The sequence below is a fragment of the Athene cunicularia genome (genome assembly GCF_003259725.1).
Source record: "Athene cunicularia isolate RWA chromosome 9 unlocalized genomic scaffold, athCun1 chr9_part2, whole genome shotgun sequence".
Taxonomy (NCBI): Eukaryota; Metazoa; Chordata; class Aves; order Strigiformes; family Strigidae; genus Athene; species Athene cunicularia.
The window spans coordinates 1954322-1974250 of record NW_020799111.1 but is presented as its reverse complement, the minus strand read 5'-3'; the positions used below and the strand labels follow the sequence as shown (position 1 = coordinate 1974250).

General features: G+C 51.9%; 1 protein-coding gene across 2 annotated transcripts in view; it reads left to right on the top strand.

Annotated features, from left to right (window-relative positions):
• Window positions 1-11826, top strand: part of EPHB1 (EPH receptor B1) — a 74311-nt gene extending 62485 nt beyond the window's left edge. For both annotated transcript variants that reach the window (XM_026855412.1, XM_026855413.1), the window contains exons 8-16: window positions 1826-1934; window positions 2141-2205; window positions 5609-5731; window positions 6732-6979; window positions 7279-7494; window positions 9424-9573; window positions 10184-10377; window positions 10893-11048; window positions 11445-11826. In XM_026855412.1, coding sequence (XP_026711213.1) covers window positions 1826-1934; window positions 2141-2205; window positions 5609-5731; window positions 6732-6979; window positions 7279-7494; window positions 9424-9573; window positions 10184-10377; window positions 10893-11048; window positions 11445-11553 — 1370 coding nt within the window. In that variant the 3' untranslated portion in view covers window positions 11554-11826. The remainder of the gene's footprint in view (window positions 1-1825; window positions 1935-2140; window positions 2206-5608; window positions 5732-6731; window positions 6980-7278; window positions 7495-9423; window positions 9574-10183; window positions 10378-10892; window positions 11049-11444) is intronic.
• Window positions 11827-19929: the final 8103 nt, after the last annotated feature.

The following is a 19929-nucleotide window of genomic DNA, read 5'->3' as shown; positions in this document are numbered from 1 at the left end:
CCCCCCGCCCACTGGCTGTGAGTCTGTCATGGTGGGGTGAGGAGGGTTGTAGAACCCCTGGAGGAAGGACTCCAGGATGCTCTCCAGGGATGCTCCCCTGGGATGCTCAGAGCCCCTGGGCAAAGCTGGAAGGGTCAGACCTGTCACTGAAAGCTGATTTCCCACCCCAAGGTGGTTTGTTGAAGGGAAAGGGCCAGCTCAGTGACCTTCATGGCTTCTTCTGGCCTGCTTGCCAGAGTCGTGCTGTTGTTCTTCTGGCAGCCCTTCCCTGCACCCTCAAACCCTAGATCCCTTTAGAGGCTAATAATTCATGGGAGGGTTTTTATTAATCCCATCTTCAGGACTAATCCAGAAGTTGGTGAGTGAAGCCAGGCTCCTTTCATGGTCCTCCTACCCTTGGGGCAGCTGAGGTCCCTGCAGAAAGCCCCTTCCCTACTGCTTCCTGCTCTGCTTAGGTGAACACATGGGTCCCAGCCCCGCTGGCTGTCTTTTATAAAACTTTCCTTCTTTCCCAAAACTGGGTCAACTGGGTCGTGCTGTGCTTGTGCTTGTGTTGAGTGCCAGCTGGGGTGGGAAGAGGAAAGCGACATGGGGTGACCCACGGGAAGGAAATGGCAATAAACCCCCCCAGTGCCTTGAATATTCAGGATTAGAGAAGTGAGAAGAAAAATCCTACCTCAAATAAGCAATTAATTGAAATTTAATAAGAATGGATAGTGTAGATTATTAAATAATAATTGATTGTTAGATGAGAATTTCTCAGGATTTAAGCGGCATGCAAGAGATAAATCTAGTTGCTAGTAATTAACCTTGGAGTAGAAAAATACAGATAAAAAGGCGCTAAATGCTTTCTTCTGGAGTGAATTTTATTTTAACCCTTGCTTGTGCCTGCTGGCACAGCCTGGCAGACCTTGCTGGGGAGGGTGTTTCTGGAGGGCTGCAGAAGCCCCCAGGAGTGTGGGGTCTGCCAGGTACCATACACCCACATGGCTGTGGGCACCCACACTGCTATTGAGGCACGGCAGGAGAAGGGGAAAATACAGGGAGACACATGGAGGTGGCAAGTGGCTTTCTCAGGGTTGCTCCAGGCATGCCCACGCCTCCCTGTGCCACCTTGGATTTCACCCCAGCCCACTGTCAGAGGACACAGTGGGTGGCTGAGAGGATGAAGAGGGTTTGAGGGGTGCTCACTGTGGAAGGGGTGCTGTGTTTGCTGTGGCTCTGCAAAAGGAGTTGGATCAGGCTATCTTTTGAGATGCCAGCAGACCTGCAGCAATGGCTGATTCTCCTGGGCCTCACTCTCAGGGTTAACTGTGGTGTGGTGGACTCTCCATAGTCTAATATGGGTGAGCTCCTAGCACATCTTTCCCCAGCTGGTTTGGTTAGTAATAGGGTCTCTTCTCTCCCTCTTTTCCTGGAATGTGTGGGAACTTTGCATCTGTGAGACCCTGTGTTAAATTTGGTTGAAATGACCAACAGGTGTAAATTTATCGAGGGAAGAGAAACCCTGGAGACACAGACAAAGCCACCTTTTAAACCTCATCTCTTTGGGAAACTAGGCCCACACACTGATGGTTTGATTTGATTCCCAGGATCATCTCTTCCGTATTTTTAACCCAAAACACGTGAGATGAGCATGATAGTCCTTTCTTGTACAGTGCAGCACCAGCTCATCCCTGCCTCAACCAGTGTTCCTGCTTGGATCTCCTTTGTCCCACCACCCTCACATGGGAGCAGCACCCACAGAGTCAGAGAGGGTGTTATGGGACCCCTTCCCAGGGTGATCATGCAAGGGGGAATTCACCCTGTCCCTCTTCTCTTGCAGATGACTACAAGTCAGAACTGAGAGAGCAACTGCCTTTGATTGCAGGGTCTGCAGCAGCTGGGGTCGTCTTCATCGTCTCTCTGGTGGCCATTTCCATTGTCTGCAGCAGGTAGATCCCGTGGGATGCTGTGTCCCTGGAAAGTGGAAGGCATAAGACACAGCTGGGAGAGATTTGGGGTAGGAAGGGGGGGATGGGGGACCCCTGTAACTGGAGAGAGTGCCAAGCTGCCGCGGCTTGCCAAGAGGGGAGCAGTTCATGGCCATCACCAGCTGCTGGTCCCTCAAGCCTGGCTGTTTTCTCCCCCCTTCTCCCAGGAAGCGCGCCTACAGCAAGGAGGCAGTGTACAGTGATAAATTACAGCACTACAGCACTGGGCGAGGTGAGTGGAGAGAAGTGGGCGGGGGAAATGCTCCTAAACCTGCACCCGGTGTGTGCCCCACTCTTTCACCTTCAAATGGGTGTGGTGGGGGTGCCAGTCACTGGGAAGGGTCAACTGGGTTTGGGCTGCTGATCCCCTTGGAAAACAGCTAGGAGAGCCTGAGCTTGACAGGCCTTTTCCAAAGACACCTTTGTGGTTGCTGTTGTGCACCAGAATAAATTCAAGGCTCTGTTTGTGTATAACGTCTGCTCAGGTGCCCCTCCAGAAGCCAGCGGGCCATTGTGATCATTGGAAATTATAGCAAAACAGGGGGTGAGGAGTTGCCATCTGGTGCCTGCAGGCTCCATGCCCTGTCCCTGTGGGATGTAAATCCCATTTATGGTCTCCTAGAGATGCCTCCCAGGTGCACTTTGCTGCCTTGCGTGAAGAAACCATCCGTGGGTCCTGTACACTGGCTTAGGGAAAAAGGGTGGCAGTGGGATGCAGGGATGGGTGAAGGATGGCTGGGGAAGGTGGGGAGTAGAATGGGTGAGCGGAGGGGAGGGACTAAGATGGAGCGATGAGCCTGGCAAAGAAAAGCATGAGGCCTGACAGGGACAGAGAAGGTTTGGAGGCAGCCAGAAGAGCCTAGCCAAGCCAGCAACAGCATGCTAGACCTCTTTTGACCTTCTCAGCTTCATTCTGAACCCTTTCAACATGATGGTGGGGCTGTGGGGGGCCATAAACCTACCAGCAAACAATAAACTGTTTTCCAAACATCACCAGGTGGTACTTAAATATGATGGACCTCTGCTTTTCCTCCCTCTTTTCTTTGTGTTTCTGCACTGTGAGTGGCAGGGGAAGATTTATTTGATGCCTGATGGCTAAACCCATGTCAGGCTGAAAGTGGACCTTTTTTCCCCCGTTTTCCTCATTTTGAAACAATCCCCACCCCATGTGCATCCCTAGCTCACCCCAAGCACCCAAAAAAAGTAGGATGCACAAATCAGGTAGGAAAGCAATGAATCGGGTGTTTGTGTTTAGTTTTTAAAACGGGGCAGCGTGAGGATTGGTGCCCAAAAGCCAGGGGTGCTGGGACACTCGGACAGGCAGCAAAACCCTTCCAAGGTTAGCGAGCCTCCAGGCACTCGGTTATTGCAGATGCTGGAGCAAAACAGGTGGGAAATTTGTGGTGAGCGACTAATGGAGTAACGAGTGCATCGGCTGGAACAAATCACCCGCATGTTTAGTGGCACAGCAATTACAGCCTCCCGGCACAGCTCTGCCGGCCCTCCAAGGAGCTTCCCGGGATTGCTGGCTGCCTGCTGCTGGCAAGGACTTCCCCGGGTGGGTTTTCAAGTGAGATGGGGTCTATCAGGTTGTAATTTCTCATGCTTTATCTCTGCCTCTGCTTTGCCAGGAGCTTTGAGATAGGGGGAATAGGGAAAGCCCTGTTGTAGCAGTGGTGATTCAGCAGCCAAGGGTTTTTCTCTGTCCTGACAATATTTATTCCCAAGGGAAAATGATGCTGGGAGGGACCTGACACTTGAATTCAGGCTCACAGTGCAGAGTGCTTCAACTTTCGAAGAGTGATAAATAATTCACTGTCATCTGCAGTAGTGATACATGGCCTAATCCAGTTTCTAAGAGCATCCAGGCGATTTTAAGAATGTAAAGCTCTCTTTGCAGGCAGGCTCGGCACGAGTTGCCTTTGATGCCGTGCTCTGGTTCCCCACGTTTGTCCAGTTTTTGCCAGCGTGGTGACGATGAGCCGGTGGCTGAGGTTTGCAGAGATGAGTAACGTGTTTGGGTGCCCTAATGCCACTCATTCGGATGGGATGGGAAGTGTAGGAGGTCATCAGGGAGCTGAGCCTGGTGTTTGCTAAGCCTGTGGGCAGACCCCAGGACACATCAGAGGGTGTTTGAAAACTTGCCTGTATTAACAGTGGACAGGAAACTTCAGCATTATTGTCTCCTTTATTTCTTCAGTATTTTGATCAGTGAGTCAGTCTCAGTTACGATCCTGTAAATCCCTTTGTAATCCTGGCTGGAGCATCAGCTGCTCTTGTAAAAAAATTTATGGGGCAGTTAAAGTGTATGAGACAGAGCCGTAAAGGGATTTATGAACTGGGAGATGCACAGATGGCTTCATTTCAGCCTTCCCCACCTGCCTCCAAAGCACAGAGCTTTTGCCCCAGACGCCCCTTTTGGGGATGAGGATGCTCCTGCCTGGTCCCTCCCGAGTCCTGTGGCCTCCACAAACAGTTCTCCCTCAGTGGCTGTTTTGCACCAGCAGTGCCCGCTGTGAGGCTGTCATGCCTCCTCCAAAATTACTTGCCAGAAAACTTGCAAAGCATTCAGGAACCAAATTAAATTCCCGGTGCGGAGCCACTCAGAGGCAATGCTGTGGTCCGTGCTGCACATCTACTCTAGAATGGCTCCAGGAAGGGCCAGTGTGACAGGATTGTGGCCCTTGGTGAGGTCCTGAGCAGTGTAATCAAATACTGTTAATCACCGTAAGGGCTAAGTACCTCGGGCAGAGGAGGATCAGGCAGCACTGTCCCTCCTGGTCTCCTCCAGAGATGACCTTGAGGAGCTGCTATGTCATCCCCAGTCTCCTTTTTGGGTGAGAAATGGCATGGGAGGCTGAATCCCCACAAGGGGACCACAGCTCATTCTGTGTCCCCTTTGGGGAGTGTCGTATCACGCTGGTGCCCTGCTGAACCCCGAGGGTGGCAGTGGCCTCACTCTGCCCTGTGACAGTGCCCCCCGGCAGCTCTGCGAGCCCCAGGGCATCCACACACAATGTCCAAAAACCCCATCTGGGGAATGTGGAGGCCTGTTTTGGTTTTTCCCCCATTTGAAAAGGCCAAGAGCCCACCTGCTGCATCTCCCTACAGTGGGGCCGGATCCTGCTGCTGCCCATTGCCGCCGTGCAAGGGACCACACACTTGTCACAGAGGCCGGCCAAACCATATTTTATGGCTCCACACAGGTTGTTGATTATAATTGCTGCACTCTGTCAATTTAGTAGCTGCCACAAAGCTATCAGAAGCCTTTTTGGATAAATAAATATTTCTTCACTAAGGCATGGAGCCTCATAAAGCCCTCACCATAAAGCCAGATAATTGTAGTTCATGTCTGTAGCTGCTCCCCATTGTCAGGGTGGAGTAAGAGGTAGGATAATGGCAGAGTGGAGGGCAGAGAGGGAGAGGAGGGTATGCAGGGGAGAGTTGAGTGGAGCGGGGGGACCAAAGAGGATGCTAAGTGTCTGTGGAGGTGGCGCAGGTGAGCACAGCGATAGCAGCCATCATAATGGGCGTACAAAGGGCATGAGGACAGGGGGTCTCCAATTCTTGTCCATGGCACAAATGCTCTTGGTTTCTCTCCCTTTTGCCATTGCTCCCATGTTTTCTGCAACAAGGGTCTCCAGGGATGAAGATCTACATTGATCCCTTCACTTATGAGGACCCCAACGAGGCAGTCCGCGAGTTTGCCAAGGAAATCGATGTATCCTTTGTGAAGATTGAAGAAGTCATTGGAGCAGGTGGGTCTTGCTGTCCCCTGCCTACCCGTCCCTCCCTGCCCTCTCCACCTCTCCTGTGTGGCCAGACAGCCACCTGAAGCAATTCTGGGGGTGCACGTGTGGTCCTCCAATGGGGAAACCCTCGAGGAATCCTTGAGACATCAGGCTTTCCTGGGTTTGTGATGGGTTAGGGCAGACATGAGGTTGGTTTCCTCTCTCAGAGTTCCTCTGAGGTGGGAAAGGCTCCATGAACGTATTTTCTGGGTGACTGCGGGGCCTCTTGGGATTTCCTGCTTGGCTTTTTCAAGAGATAACAAGCCAGATCGCACTCCAGTCTGTGCCATATTCCCATACATATGTATATATACATACACGTGCACATATCTGTGTGTCATCTGTGCTGTTTTTATTGCCATTTTTAAATAAGTGTGTCGTACTCCTAGAAGACAAAGTGAGAAGCCAGGGGGGAAGCTGCAAAGAAGCAATGAGCTAGTTCGGTTGGGATCAAGTTCAGCGATGTATCAGCCACCCTTTGCTGCTCATCAAGGCAAAGTAACTGTAAACTTGCCTTAAATTTAATCCCTCCACAGGCATATTTTGCCTTTCTGCGTTTTAAATCATGCAGCAATGAAAACAGCCCAATTATTTTCCATTCCAAGAGAAGTGATGTGCAAAAAGGCAACTGAGATTATCAACACTGACACCTTGTATTTGAGGTAGTCCTTAAATGTTGATCCTTCTTGTGGGGGTTTGCAAGAGCGGCCCCAGGTTCTGCTTCTGTTGGTGCAGGGCTCTGTCACCTTGGAGGAGGTTGCAGGCCTGAACACATCCTCAGCAGCAGACATTGCCCCTTTTAAAGAGGACAGGCAAGTAGACTTATAGAGGAGAACATTGTTGAAGTGTTAACTGGCTGACATTTCTCAGCCGTTTGGTTTGGAGACCAAGCAGCTCAAGGTACCATTACTCTTTGCAATGTTTTATGTAGAGGAGAAGGTGGTAGCGGATGGTCTTGCACTTGCAGGGGAGTTTGGAGAAGTGTATAAAGGACGCCTGAAGTTGCCCGGCAAGCGGGAGATCTACGTGGCCATCAAAACGCTCAAAGCCGGCTACTCCGAGAAGCAGCGTCGGGATTTCCTGAGCGAGGCCAGCATCATGGGGCAGTTTGACCACCCCAACATCATTCGGCTGGAAGGGGTGGTGACCAAAAGCCGACCGGTCATGATCATCACAGAGTTCATGGAGAATGGGGCCCTGGACTCCTTCCTGCGGGTAAGATAAGGTGGGGCTGTGCGGGCTGTTGTTCAGCTGTAGGGTGTGGGAATGAGACGTTGGCGTCCCATCTTGTAAACCCCAGCCCGTTACCTTAGCTTGGGAGCTGGTTGCAGTGAGCCATACACCCCCAAAACACGTGTGTTTCGCTGCTGGTTCCTCTCCTTTAATCAGGCAGAGCAGGGCAGCTGGCTGGTCCTCTGGGGAGGTGCAACATCTTCCCACATTTGGGGGTGAATGGCTGTGGTCTTGCCGTGGGGTCTGCAGGTTCACCTTGTGTCTGCTCTTTCCTGTCACAGCAAAACGATGGGCAGTTCACAGTGATTCAGCTGGTGGGGATGCTCAGAGGAATTGCTGCTGGGATGAAGTACCTTGCAGAGATGAATTATGTGCACCGAGATCTGGCTGCCAGGAACATCCTGGTCAACAGCAACCTGGTGTGCAAAGTGTCGGACTTTGGCCTCTCGCGCTACCTGCAGGACGATACGTCCGACCCCACCTACACCAGCTCCTTGGTATGTACCTCTCGCAAGATTTTGTCATGCTCAGCATTCCCCTGCACCTGGTGCCAGCTGAACCTGGGAGAGGGGTACTGGATATACACCCCGGAGCTTCTACCATGGGTGGGAGTATCTCGGGAGGATTTACTCATGGCCCAGAAACCCTGGCTGTGGTTCCCACCCATCACCCTCTTTTCCTTCCTTTCTCTTCCTCACTTTTTATGAGTTTTCTGCCTCCTTCCTCCCCCAAACAACTTTCTGCCCTCAGCAGTTTCCCTCTGTGGAGGGAAGGTGCACAGAGGAGTCCCTGGGCAGACGCAAAGGGGAAACAGGGAGATCACAGCATCTCCTGATGGCACAGCGATGGCATTTTAAGTCTCCTTCCCCCAGCAGTCCAGGTCCGGTCTGCCTTGCTCTGCTGGAAACTTGTTGCAGGCATTAATTAAAGAGACAAGCCTAACGGGAGCTCCACCATTCCCCAGCCACCCTTATTGTCCTTAATTAACTCATTCGTAGGTAATGGCAGCCATGCTCTCCCCTTGCTCTCCAGGGGACCCCCAGCTCCCTACCACAGCCATCCTCTTGACAGCGAGCTTGTGAGGCCCTTAGTGGTGTTAAGGATGATCAGAGGAGAAGGGGATGAGCAACCTGTTTGCTTTATCTAACCGATTAATTTAAAGAATGTGCTGAGTGCAAGCACACGACTCCTGCAGAAGCAGTTTCTTGGGGTGCTGAGCTGTGCCCAGCTCCAGCCTCCAAAATAGAAAAACCATGGACATGCCTTTAAGGCTGACTTATTTTTTGTTCAAAGACCCCAGCAGTAGCTGCTGGGATGAGGCATGAAGTATCCTTTCTGCACCTTTAGAGATAAAAGAGATTATCTCATCTGTGTTTTTATTTAATTTAGGCCATAATAGATCTCCCTGGCAGCTGGGAAGTGATGCTGTGACTGCGATTACATCACTCTGCCTCCCACAGCAGGTTTTTAGCTCTGGGGAAAAGGCAGGAAAAACAACCTAGCAGTTAATTTTTCCATTTGTAGTTATTCAAATCAAACTTTTTGCCATTCATCCTTCAAGAGCAGCTGACACTTCTTTGGAAAGGCTACGGAAAACAATCGTGCTAAATGATTTACAATGCAATTCTGCCCCAAGTAAATACCATGCATGTCTGTGGTTTTTCCTTCATCCCTTCACTTTTTTTTTTTTTTTCCTGTTATTTCAGTGGTGCTTGCCCAGGGAGCAGTCCCTCTGTACGTGCTGCCCCTCTGCAGCATCCCTGACCCCTTGGCATGGCCTCCAGCCCTTCCTGTCTGGCCAGGAGCTGAGACCTGCCCTGGCTTGATGGAGTGGATTGAGATGCTGAGACTGACTTTGAGCTTTTAGGAGAAATGAGGGGCTCTCGACCAAAGGCACTTTCCTATTCCATTGCTTTCCAAGTCTCCTTTGAGGCTTAAATGTGTTTTGCTTTTTGCCTCCCACTCCAAAAGTGGGGCTGGAAGGACCTTCCAGCAGAAGTGGAAGCCCAGATGATGTTGAAGAGGATGCTCTTAGGTTAGACCTTGTTTCCATTGAAGGCCAAGGGCTGGGGGTACCAGAGATAAGTACTAGCGCAGTCCTGCTTAGCCCTGTCTCCTGGGGAAGGGACCCAGGGACAGGCCACTGATGTGCTGGGTCCTGCACGACAGCTGGAGTGGGGAGGTGGAGTGGAACAAACCTTTGGATAAACCCTTTTGTTTTGTTTAACTAAGCCCTTTTGTGCCTGTACAAGATGAGTTCATGGAGGTGTTTTCAGCTCCTGCCTCCTCATCTCTTCAGGTTCCACCTGCTCACTCCTCCACGGGGTCCCTGGGGGGTGTGTGGTATGGCTCTGACACTGGCTTGTGGGTGTCCGGGCTCCTCTGCCAAGAGAGCAGTTTTTCAGCCTCTCTCCCTTTTTCCATAGGGAGGAAAGATCCCTGTCAGGTGGACGGCGCCGGAGGCCATCGCCTACCGCAAGTTCACCTCGGCCAGCGATGTCTGGAGCTACGGCATCGTCATGTGGGAGGTGATGTCATTCGGGGAGAGGCCCTACTGGGACATGTCCAACCAAGACGTAAGCACTGGGGGTCATCCACACAACTCTGAGGGGTGTGGGGGGTCTTGTTCCCAAAAGAAAGCCCTGCCTGAATGCCTGTCTGCTCCTTCCTGGAGCCTTGGCAGCACTTTTTGAGATGAAACAGGCTGGTGAGCGAGAGGATGCAAGAAGAGAAATTGGGAAGAAAAGCCAGTGGGCTGGTAATTGAACTTCAGGAAGCTGCAGGGCCTTTGAAAATGTTCAGAGGGTTTATGAGCAGGGAAAGAGCTTTGGTAGTTGGACTGCTGTACTCCGATGCGGTCTGCCGAGATAATGAGTGGCAGCTCTCTGCCGGGAGGAACTGCAGCGCGCAGAGCATCAGAGTGGAGATTAACCTCTGAGAGCCCCAGCTCCGTTGGAGCCGGGAGCGTCTCCTCCTGCTCCCTTTGCTGATGATCAAATGGGCTGGCAGCTGCCTTCCGGCCTGCGGCAGCGCTGCCTCTAGCACCTCTGTCCGCACACGCAGCTCGGCTCCGAGAGAGGAGCGGTCGGGGGTGGCTCACCCCGAGCTGCAGCTGCGGGTTTTTCGTACATGAGACCTCCAGGTCCCTTGTCCTCACGTGCTGCTTGCTCCCCCGCTGCCCTGCAGGTCATCAACGCGATCGAGCAGGATTACCGGCTCCCACCACCCATGGATTGTCCTGCTGCCCTGCACCAGCTGATGCTGGACTGCTGGCAGAAGGACCGCAACACCCGCCCGCGCTTCACCGAGATAGTCAACACCCTGGATAAAATGATCCGCAACCCGGCAAGCCTCAAAACTGTGGCTACCATCACCGCTGTGTGAGTGTCCCGGCATGCAGGAGATGCTCTCATGTCAGCATCCTGAGCTGCGGCGAAAGGCTCCCCGAGCAGCTCGTGCTGCCGGGGGGGAGGGACAGGAATTCATAAATCGTTTGCCAGGCGCAGGGGGTTTCTGTCTTTGCTCTGCCTGACAGTCAGACAAAGAACATGTAGTTTTCAGTCGAGCAACAGCAATAATTCTTTGCTATTGATTCTTTATGGTGTGTGACCATATGGGCGCAGTGTCTGCTTTGCCTGTGCCTCCGTCCCTGTGGCTCCCACAGCTGGATTTACAACAAGTGGGGTTGCAAAACACGGCTTGACAGAGCAATGTGCCCATGGGACAAGCCTTTCACAGGGGCTTTCTTGTCTCAGGCATGTGCTGGGAGCAGAGCAGTGCCAGGAGGAGCACAGGGGTGCAGGGTTGGGGAGCATGTCTGTGCACCAGCTGGGCTCATGCATGGCAGCCCCCCGGCACTGGCCAGGCTTGTCCCCAGCGGTGTGTCCTGTTGCAGGCCTTCTCAGCCCCTCCTCGACCGCTCCATCCCCGACTTCACTGCCTTTACCTCAGTAGACGACTGGCTGAGCGCTGTGAAGATGAGCCAGTACCGGGACAGCTTCCTGACCGCTGGCTTCACCTCCCTGCAGCTTGTTGCCCAGATGACGTCCGAGTGAGTTGGGTGCTGTGCTGGGGCTGCCTGAAAGCTGGGTGCTGCCTGGGATTGGCTGGGGTTGCAGGGAGATGGGGAGGTCAGTTCAAGGTGCCTGCAAAGAAGGGGAGTGAACATCCATCACACTGGTTGACAGAAGCACCCTGAGTCTGGAGGTGGCTGTGTTCACCATTTGGGGATCAGTGTACAGGTGTCTCCCTGCTCTTGGTCCCACCTCGCTCCCAGTGATGCTCACAGGACTGTGCCTGGGCTCTGTGGCTGTTCTGCTGCTGGAAGGCATGGACAACCTGAGCTTATATCCCTCATTTCGCTTAGAGACAGCAAAAGAGATACACCAATCCTCAGATGCCCGTTGATATTCCTGTCTGTCTGTCTGTCTGTCTGTCTGTCTTCCAGAGATCTCCTGAGAATAGGGGTGACTTTGGCTGGGCACCAGAAGAAGATCCTGAACAGCGTGCAGTCCATGCGAGTACAGATGAGTCAGTCTCCAACCTCTATGGCATGACGTCCCTTGTTCAACGGGGAGGGGACGGGGAGGGCACAGAGCAGAGGGCAGAGGCGGGAGGGGAGGAGCTGACGTGTGCCATGGGGCAGCGTTTGGAGAGGTGCCACCGCTGCCTGGGGACTGTGACTGCAGATGACGGATGTTCCTGGGACTCAACTCTAACTGGTGACTTCCGTTCCTCACCAACAGAAGCACACTTACCAATGTCATGGGGAACTGCATATAAATACATATAAATATGTACAAATCATATATTTAAAAAACAAACAAAAAAATCAAACACAAAAAACAATGAAGACAAACCAATGTGCATTGGGGAAGCAAACCCAAACCCTAGAGACCAGACTCCAATCCCACCACCAGTGAGCAGTGGTCGAAACTGAGAAGGAGGAAGGGGCTGTTGTGGAAGGGAGAGGCACATGATGGAGCGTCCTGTCCAGAGAAACCACCTTCCTTTTCTTTTCTTCTTTCACCCTCCCTCCCTGCCCCGGCCCTCAGTGCTCACCCCGCTCCCCTCTCTGCTCGTGGACCGGGTGGAAGTGTCCTCAGATGTCTCCGCAGCTCCCTGCTGTCCTGCCTGGGTGCCGCTCTGGCAACTACCAAAGGACTTCACTGACCACTGCATGGGGGATCCGACTCAATCCAGTTAATGTCTTCATATTGAAGAAGAGATGTACCTTCAATAGAAAACCTTGGGTTTTTTTTTTTTTTCTCTTTTGCTTGCATTTTTTTTGCAAAAAGGAAAAAAAAGGATTAAAAAAAAAACATCCTGGAAAACGGAAAGAGGTGTTCCTGTGTGTGTGTGCGCTTGTGCGCGTGTGTACATTGTCAACCTACCGTGGACTCACTGCTTGTCCGTAAACCGAAGATCACCGCTGACCATGCGGCCAGCGGCTGGCCGGTTCCCAGCCCCTGGGAGCGGGAGGTAGCAGGGAAGTGCCCGACAGCAAAGCAAGCGCTCAGCATCCTGTGAGAGAGGAGGAGGAGGAGGATGCCAAGGGCCAGCCAGCGTGGCAGGGACGGAACACGGCTGGAGGAGCTGCTGTGTGGTTCTGACTGGGTTGGTGACTGCTGGAGAAGGGGGAGAGATGCTCTGGGAAACAGACTGTTAAGGCCTCCAGAGCCTCGGCGATATGCAGAAGATGGCTGTGGAGGACTTTTTTTCCCCATCTTGTGGACCTAAGAATTTTGATGTTGATTTACAGATTTAGGTTTCATGGCTTCAGAGGTAGGTCCATTTGTCTTGTGTACCTCTCTGTCCGTCTGTCCATCCTTCTCTGTATTTTTCTGCTCGCTTCCTTAAAGCCTCTCCCAGTGAATGTATCCCTGTGTTTAATGTGATTTTTATCTTTTTTTTGTTCCAACGTTGGTCTCCTTTGCAAATTGATCTAGTTAAAATTACTAGACGCATGTCAGTGTTTACACAGAATATTGTAAGACTGGGCAATCTAACTTCCCTCTGTGGATCTCGCTCAGAGTTTATAAAATGAATGAACTCTTAATAAGGCTTTTACTTAGACTGTTGTGTGCGAGTTGTAACGATCCATCACCGCGCTCTTGCAGGCACCGAGCTGGCAGCAAGCGGCACCCGTGTGGCAGGGGGAGTGGTGGTGCGGGCGGGCTGCCCAGCCGTGCCTCGAGGGCTGCCGGTCCCTGACGTAATTTGGTGGCATGACAAATCCTCCATCCTCCTCACACATCCATCCCTGCTGAGGGGTATCTGCTTGCGCTGTGGTGAAGCCTTGCATCCTCCTGTGCCGTGGGGATACCCCACATCCTGCTGGGCCGTGGGGATGCCCCACATCCAGCTGGGCTGTGGAGATGCCTTGTGTCTCTCTTTGCCATGGGGGTGCCCCATGTCTGTGCTGTGGGGGCGCCCCCTCTCCATCAGTGTCATGAGTATGCCTCATGTCTACCCATGCTGTAGGTTTTCCCCTTGTCCGTGTTTGCCATGGGGGTACCCCGCATCTGTCCACACCAAGGGATTGCTCCACATCCAGCCACACCATCGGGTTGCCCAGCGTCCATCTGTGCTGTGGAGATGCCTTACCAGTTTTGCTTGCTGCCACCGAACACAAGCGGACAGGCCCTTCCTCTGCTTTCTGCCAGTGCCTGTCCACATGTCCTGGGTGTGAGCATTGTCCCCTGTGCTGGGGCTGTCGGGATGCTCTCTGGCAAGGGGACCCCCATGTGTCCTGTGGGGAGCATTGATTGGTTCGGAAGGATGGCAGGTGAAGGACCCTGGTGATGGGGTGCTCCTTACACCTCCAATTTTATTTCTTTAATCATCTAAGGAAGATGACCCACTGCTCTGCTGAAGAACAGGAACTAACAAGATGCAGGAATGAGCTTGTTTCAAATCACTGAACTCCCTCCAGAGAAAGAGGCAGAGAAAAACACCCCTTGTTTACAACAGCAGGGACTGCTCCTCGTCCTGTCTGATAGACGATCGCTAATACCTCTCGGGATACTCGTGGCCCAAATCTGTATTCCAGGATGTTGTCACACTGAATACAACATGCAGATGGAGCGAGCACCGTGCATACTAATATGCCGCCTCACCACATTGATATTCGCTGGCGGTGAAGGATCCTTTGTGGGCTTTTTTTATGATTTCTCTTTTATTAGAAGGAAGCTAAAGGCATTTAAAGAAACGAATGACAGCGACACGGGCTAAATATCAAAACTCCACCTTTACGACTCCCCTGCCGTGTGTTGCCCGGCCACGCAAGCACCTGCGAGGCAGCTGGTCCTGCAGCCCCACTCAGTGTCCTCCCCTCCCTGTGCCTGGGGCTGGAGGCACCATGCGACAGCACTGCAGCCCTTTTTTTAATATAAAACCTTTAACATAAAGCATTCAGTCCTGCCTGTCCAACCCAGCAGACTGAGTATTCATGAGTGGATAAGCCAGCTATCCAGGTGCTTGGATGCTTTTGGAGATGCTGAGACCTGCTTTGCATCTTGATCCGATTTCTGTGGGCAGACGATGCTCGTCGCCTTCCCCACCCCTCAGCTTGTCCATGCTCCCAAACACCCATGGACAAAGTGCTGCCACTCTGCCTGTGCGCACCTCTTTGCACTTGCCTGTGCAAGTTCCTCCCCTTCTGACCAGGGAGGAACTTGCGCTGTGGTTGCCACCGTGAGAAGAAAACATGTCTGGGCCCCAGGACTGCTGCTGATGGAGCAGGGATAGGCTTTTGGCTCAGAGCAGCGTAGTATTTGCATAGTTTGCAAAGGGAATAGGAGGGTTATCCTGACCTCTTAAAATTTGCCTTCCAAACCTTCGTCGCACCCTGCTGATGGCTAACTCAGCCCAGCACCCTTCTTTTGGCCAGAAAGTGAGGGAAAAGGAGTTTTTCTGTGCTGTGAGTTGAGGGCTGCCCCAGTGCTCCGTGGGCTGGGTGAGGATGCCGACAGCATCTTCCCCAGAGGTGATGCCATCCAGACCTATCTCAGCCCCAGAGAAGCTTTGTGCACCCTCCTAAGCTCACCTGAAGGAGACCAGCAGGAGGTCAGGGTGGCAAGTCCCCTCGAGAGGTAACACATGGCCACAGTGGTGCTCGTTCGAGATACCAGAGGTGTTGGGCTTTCCATCCTGCTTCTCTTCCCCAGCCAGCCAACATCTGATGTCTCCTGGGCAGTGTTGTGGCAGGTGATTCCCATATCCCACCTCTTCTGACCAGCCTCATCTCAAGGGTGGCATCTCTGCCTCGTGCTGGGTCAGCAGAGTGAGTCCACCAGTGGTGGCTCAGGGGCCTGGGGACATCCCCTCCGGGGTCACTCAGGAGCCCAGCAGCAGATTGATGGTGCTGAGGGCTGAGCAGGGAGACTGAAGGTGGTGCAAACAAATCCCTTCAGTGATGAGGCATAATTGGCTAAGGGGGTTGCTGTCAAGATGATAACTGAAGGAGGGCCACCATTTGCCACCTGCTCTCCTGCCTTTCATTAAAAGGTGTTTCTTCCGAAACAGAAGATTTCACCAAAAGCTGCCAGTTTTCTAATCTGATAATGGAAAACAAGGGAGAAAGTACAAAACAGGCATGCTTGATTTTTGCTTTTTATTGACAAAAAAGACAAAAAATTCAGAATACTTCTGTCAGACAATTTTGTTTTTTCAGAGCTCTTACTTTCAAGGAAAATAAGTTTTGCAAACTGTGAAGCCTTTCTGTCCAAGAGTGACAGCATTATCTGCCTGGCCATGACAGCAGAGTTGTGCATCTTTGGACTGGCCCTTCTTGCCCTTCACCAGATGCCAAGGAGAAGGCTCTTGCCAGGGTAGGAGGTGCAGGGCACCATCAAAGAAGTGCCTCCTAAGTCAAGGCTTGCTGCCAACGTTCATTTTTGTGCATCAACAGGAGACCCCTGGGTCCTTGGCCATAGCCATGTGGCTGCACTGTCCAGGTCATTTTAGAGGTCTCCTCCATTGCTGATGTCATGGAGAAGTGGTCGAGATGCTCCGGCTTTGCCTTGTGTGGAGATGGAGCGGAAGCTGCAGGCAGTGGTGGGACCTGGAGCAGGAGGCTCTGCCTAACAGCTACTGCTGTGCTTTTGTGGACCAAGGAGTGATGCAGATTTGGGTCTGTTGGATGCTTTGCCAGTGTGGAGATGCTTTGCCAAATGTGGGGAAAGAACCAGTGAAAAAAAAAAAAAGAAAAATGAAACCACTAACTGTGGTCTAAAAATGGAAGCTCCCGTTTCACATCTTCTTCTGATCCATGCTGTGGTTGGCATTGGAGTTCCTTTCTTTGATCCCAGAGGGGAAGAGATGTCTCAAAAATTACTTCTTCCCTGCAAAGTTTTGGCTTATACAGAAACAAAAGGAAGAAAAAGGTGTTTCTGGTTGAAGTGAAACAACTACACAGACCTTTCCTCCTGGCTGGGATGCGTTCATCACACAGGGTCCCAGTGGATTCATCTGCCACATGCTAGTGCTGGGAGGTGCCCTGTGCTGGTGGTCGCCGCTGGGGCGGATCCTGGCCCCCAGCCACCACTGGTAGCTGAAGCTCGGCTGCAGCGCCTTGCTCCTCTGGCTGCACCCTGCCTCCATGCTGAGCAACGGTGCATGGATGTGGCTACTTGTTGGGTCGGCTTCGAGTGAGCCCACCTCATGCTCGCCCCTGATCCCGACCTTTCAGGGAAATGCTTTGCAGTTGTCAGCTTCTTCTCTACATTTCTATGGCAACTGTAAAAACCTCAGCCCTTTTGTGTCTTTTTTATGGGATTTTTTTTTGTGTCTGTGTTGGCTTTGTCTGTTTTTACATGTAGCATTATATCAAAAAAGGGACTTTTTGCTACAAAACCCTGCTCTGAGCTTGGCCCAAGGTCTCAGTGTGAGAATTGGTTGGCAAGATGGTCACGCCTGCACTGGGTGTTGCCAATTGGCTTCATGTTGCCCCCGCCCTTCCATGTCCTCCAGTGCCAGCCCTGCTGCGTTGCCTCCCTCATCCCCCCCCTCCCCAAATCCCCATTGGCAATTCAGCTGCATCATTTCCCCCTGGGCTTTGTCATGGTTTTTGTACAACCCCTTCCCTGGTGGGCAGCGCTGTGCGCGATGGAGGAGGCAGCAGCTTTCTCAATAGCAGTAATTAAAATGAGATGTCGTGCCACTGCAAGGAAAGGTGAACTCAATCACTTGCACATCCAAGGTGAGAGTGAGCTTTTAAACGCAGAAGAGGAGCATGTATTAATAGCATTATTGTGTGCCTCTTTCTAGAAAAAAAAAAAAATGTATTTTATGCCATTTAATGACCTTCAAATTAACAGTTCTTTGAAAGTACTTATGTATATTTAATTTTAAATGTTGCTGCGAGTCAGAGCGGGACTTGCGATGAAAACAGCAGGCAGCTGGTTTTTAAATAAGAGCAAGCTCAGACCATTATTTCTGAGCCTGTCAGCCTTTGGTGCTTGTAATGCTCCTTTTCCTAGGAGAAATCAGGGCTGTCATTCCCCTGTTCCCCTTCCCTTCTCCACTGTCTCTGCCCCAGGAGCTCCCCATGCTCCACCCTGAGCCCTGTGGGATATTCTCTTCTACTTTCCACTCCTCTGCAGGTCAATGGCATCTTCCCAACAAGCCAGTGTGGAGGATGCTGCTCCAGGGTGTTCAATTCAGAGGGAGGGAAGGGTTGGTTTTAGGTTGGTTTTCAGAAGTCTTGTCAATAAAGCTGGTTGCATCCCTTCCTTCCAGCTGAGGACATCTCTGTGGGAGCCAGGGGAGCATCATGGCTGGCCCATGGCCTGATATAAATCATTGAGCAGCACCTATGAAGGGTTTTTTTTTGCATCATCACCAATGCCATTGTTTTGTGATGGGGACAGACATGTTTGCGTTCATTAGGGTCTGAATTAAGGCTTTTGCCTCTGATCCATAAAAGCTGCCAATATATTTGAGCCACTTTATGTTCACTTGGAAATCGTTACTCTTAAACATTGAATTTGACTTAAGAAAAAAAGGATCAATGGGTTTCTAAGATGAGGAATGGATTTACAGACCCTGTGGTGCATTTTCAAGCTTTCAGACGCTTACCGTAGCTCCAAGGCCACCCGTGCTCCTCAGACTGCAGATGGAAAGGCAGGTGGTTGGCTTCAAATCCAGCCCGTGCGCTCCTCCAGGTGCCGCGTGACTCCTGCTCCTGTCACGTCCCCACTGTGCGAGGAGCCACAGGGGTTTATTTAACACCCGTGTCATCACTTGCTTTGGTGCCTCTTCAATGAAAGATCCTGCCAGGATGGATGCTGATTGAATCACGACTTGGGTGCCTTCCAGATTATTTTCAAAGATCCTGAAGGAGACGTTCTTCAGCAGTTCCCAGTGAATCTCCTCTCAGTTTTGGAAGAGCCAGAAACTTCTCAAGCAATGATGAGGGAGAGGCAAAGTCCACACCCATGGGACTTGTGTGGCAAGTTGTTTCACCCTGTCAGTGGTTTCTCTGTTGCTCCTATTCCGGCTTATGTTTTTTACAGAATTGGTTTGGGTTGGAAGGGACCTTTAAAGATCATCAGGTCCAACTGTCCTGCCACAGGGGAATGACTGTGACTGTCCCAGCTGAGCTCATCCTCCTCCAAAACCTACCTCTGGGAGGTGTGAGAGCTGCTGTCATGTTGCACTCTCCCATTTTTGATGCTCTTGGGCTTTGGTTCTGCATCTGTGTCTTGGGGGAGGTCTGCTGGCTTGCCTCCATCTATCGTTGGACCTGGATGGGTTATGTTGCCATCCCAGGGGTTGATGTGGAAAATGGAGCGGACATGGCTTCTCTGGTCAGGAGAGGGCCTCTTCTGCTTTTCATGGAGGGAGGAGATGTGAGATGGGAAACAGGCACATGCCGTTGGGGACTGTAAGCTTCCATGGCATTAAATCTGGTCTCGGTTCATGTCAGAGCAGCAGATCAGTGCTGCAGAGGGGAATGTATCTGCCTGTGGTGACCATGGTGCCCTTCACCTGGGCCTTTCTGGGCTGTCAGAGCGGCTGGTGCTCTGGGGATGGTGTCCCAGGGCCATCTGCTTTGGTTGGCTGTCCTCCATGGAGCAGCATCGTGAGCATCCCTCCAGCCTGGGCATAGCTGCCCACTCCCTTCCCCTCTGTGTCTGAGCATCTCTACTGCTTCAGCTCTCCTTCCTCTTGGCCATTGGCATGTGAAATGCCATGAAGGCCCTGGCTGTCCATCCCCTGCTGCGTGGCTCTGCTGTGGCTGTTCAGGGGTATCACCGGGTCCCAGCAGACTCTTAACACATGACAGCAAGTGGAGGAGAAACCAGCTGCATTGCTAGGTGAGGTGACTGTGGACAGGATGGCCCTGCCAGTGACACAGGTGAGGATGGCATTGAGGTCTTCTGGCTCATCTCTGGAGGGAAGTGCTGGAGGATGTTAATCTGAACAAACCAGCTGTGTGAATTTTAAGTGGATTAGCTGAACTCTGCTCGTTCCCAAAACAGACATGCCCTTTCGGGGTGGACGTGGAATTGGATTAGGCAAAAATCTAATTAAGGCTGTATTAATTCTAGGTAAGTGTGGGGGAATTAATGCCTATCCACTTAAAAAATTAATTGGAGTGAACTTTTCTTTGTGTCCCCAAGTAAACAAGGCTCGGCAGCTTTCCCTGTCTGCCAGCCTGGGCTGTGGCTTTCCCTTCTCTGCTCTCCCATCCCTGCATGTTGCCCAGGAGCTGACATTGTGGTGGGGATGAACCTGCTCCTCTCTTGATGATTATCCCCGAGGGTCTCATTAGGCAATTGAACCCTTATGCGAAGGCAGGGGAGAGAGGGCAGGAAAATTACCGTCACTGTCAGTGCAATTATCAATGCTAATTAGCACCAAACGGGGCTGACAGTGGGAGGTGCTGACCATGCCAAGTGTTGTCTAAGGAGCAGGGTGAGCCTTGT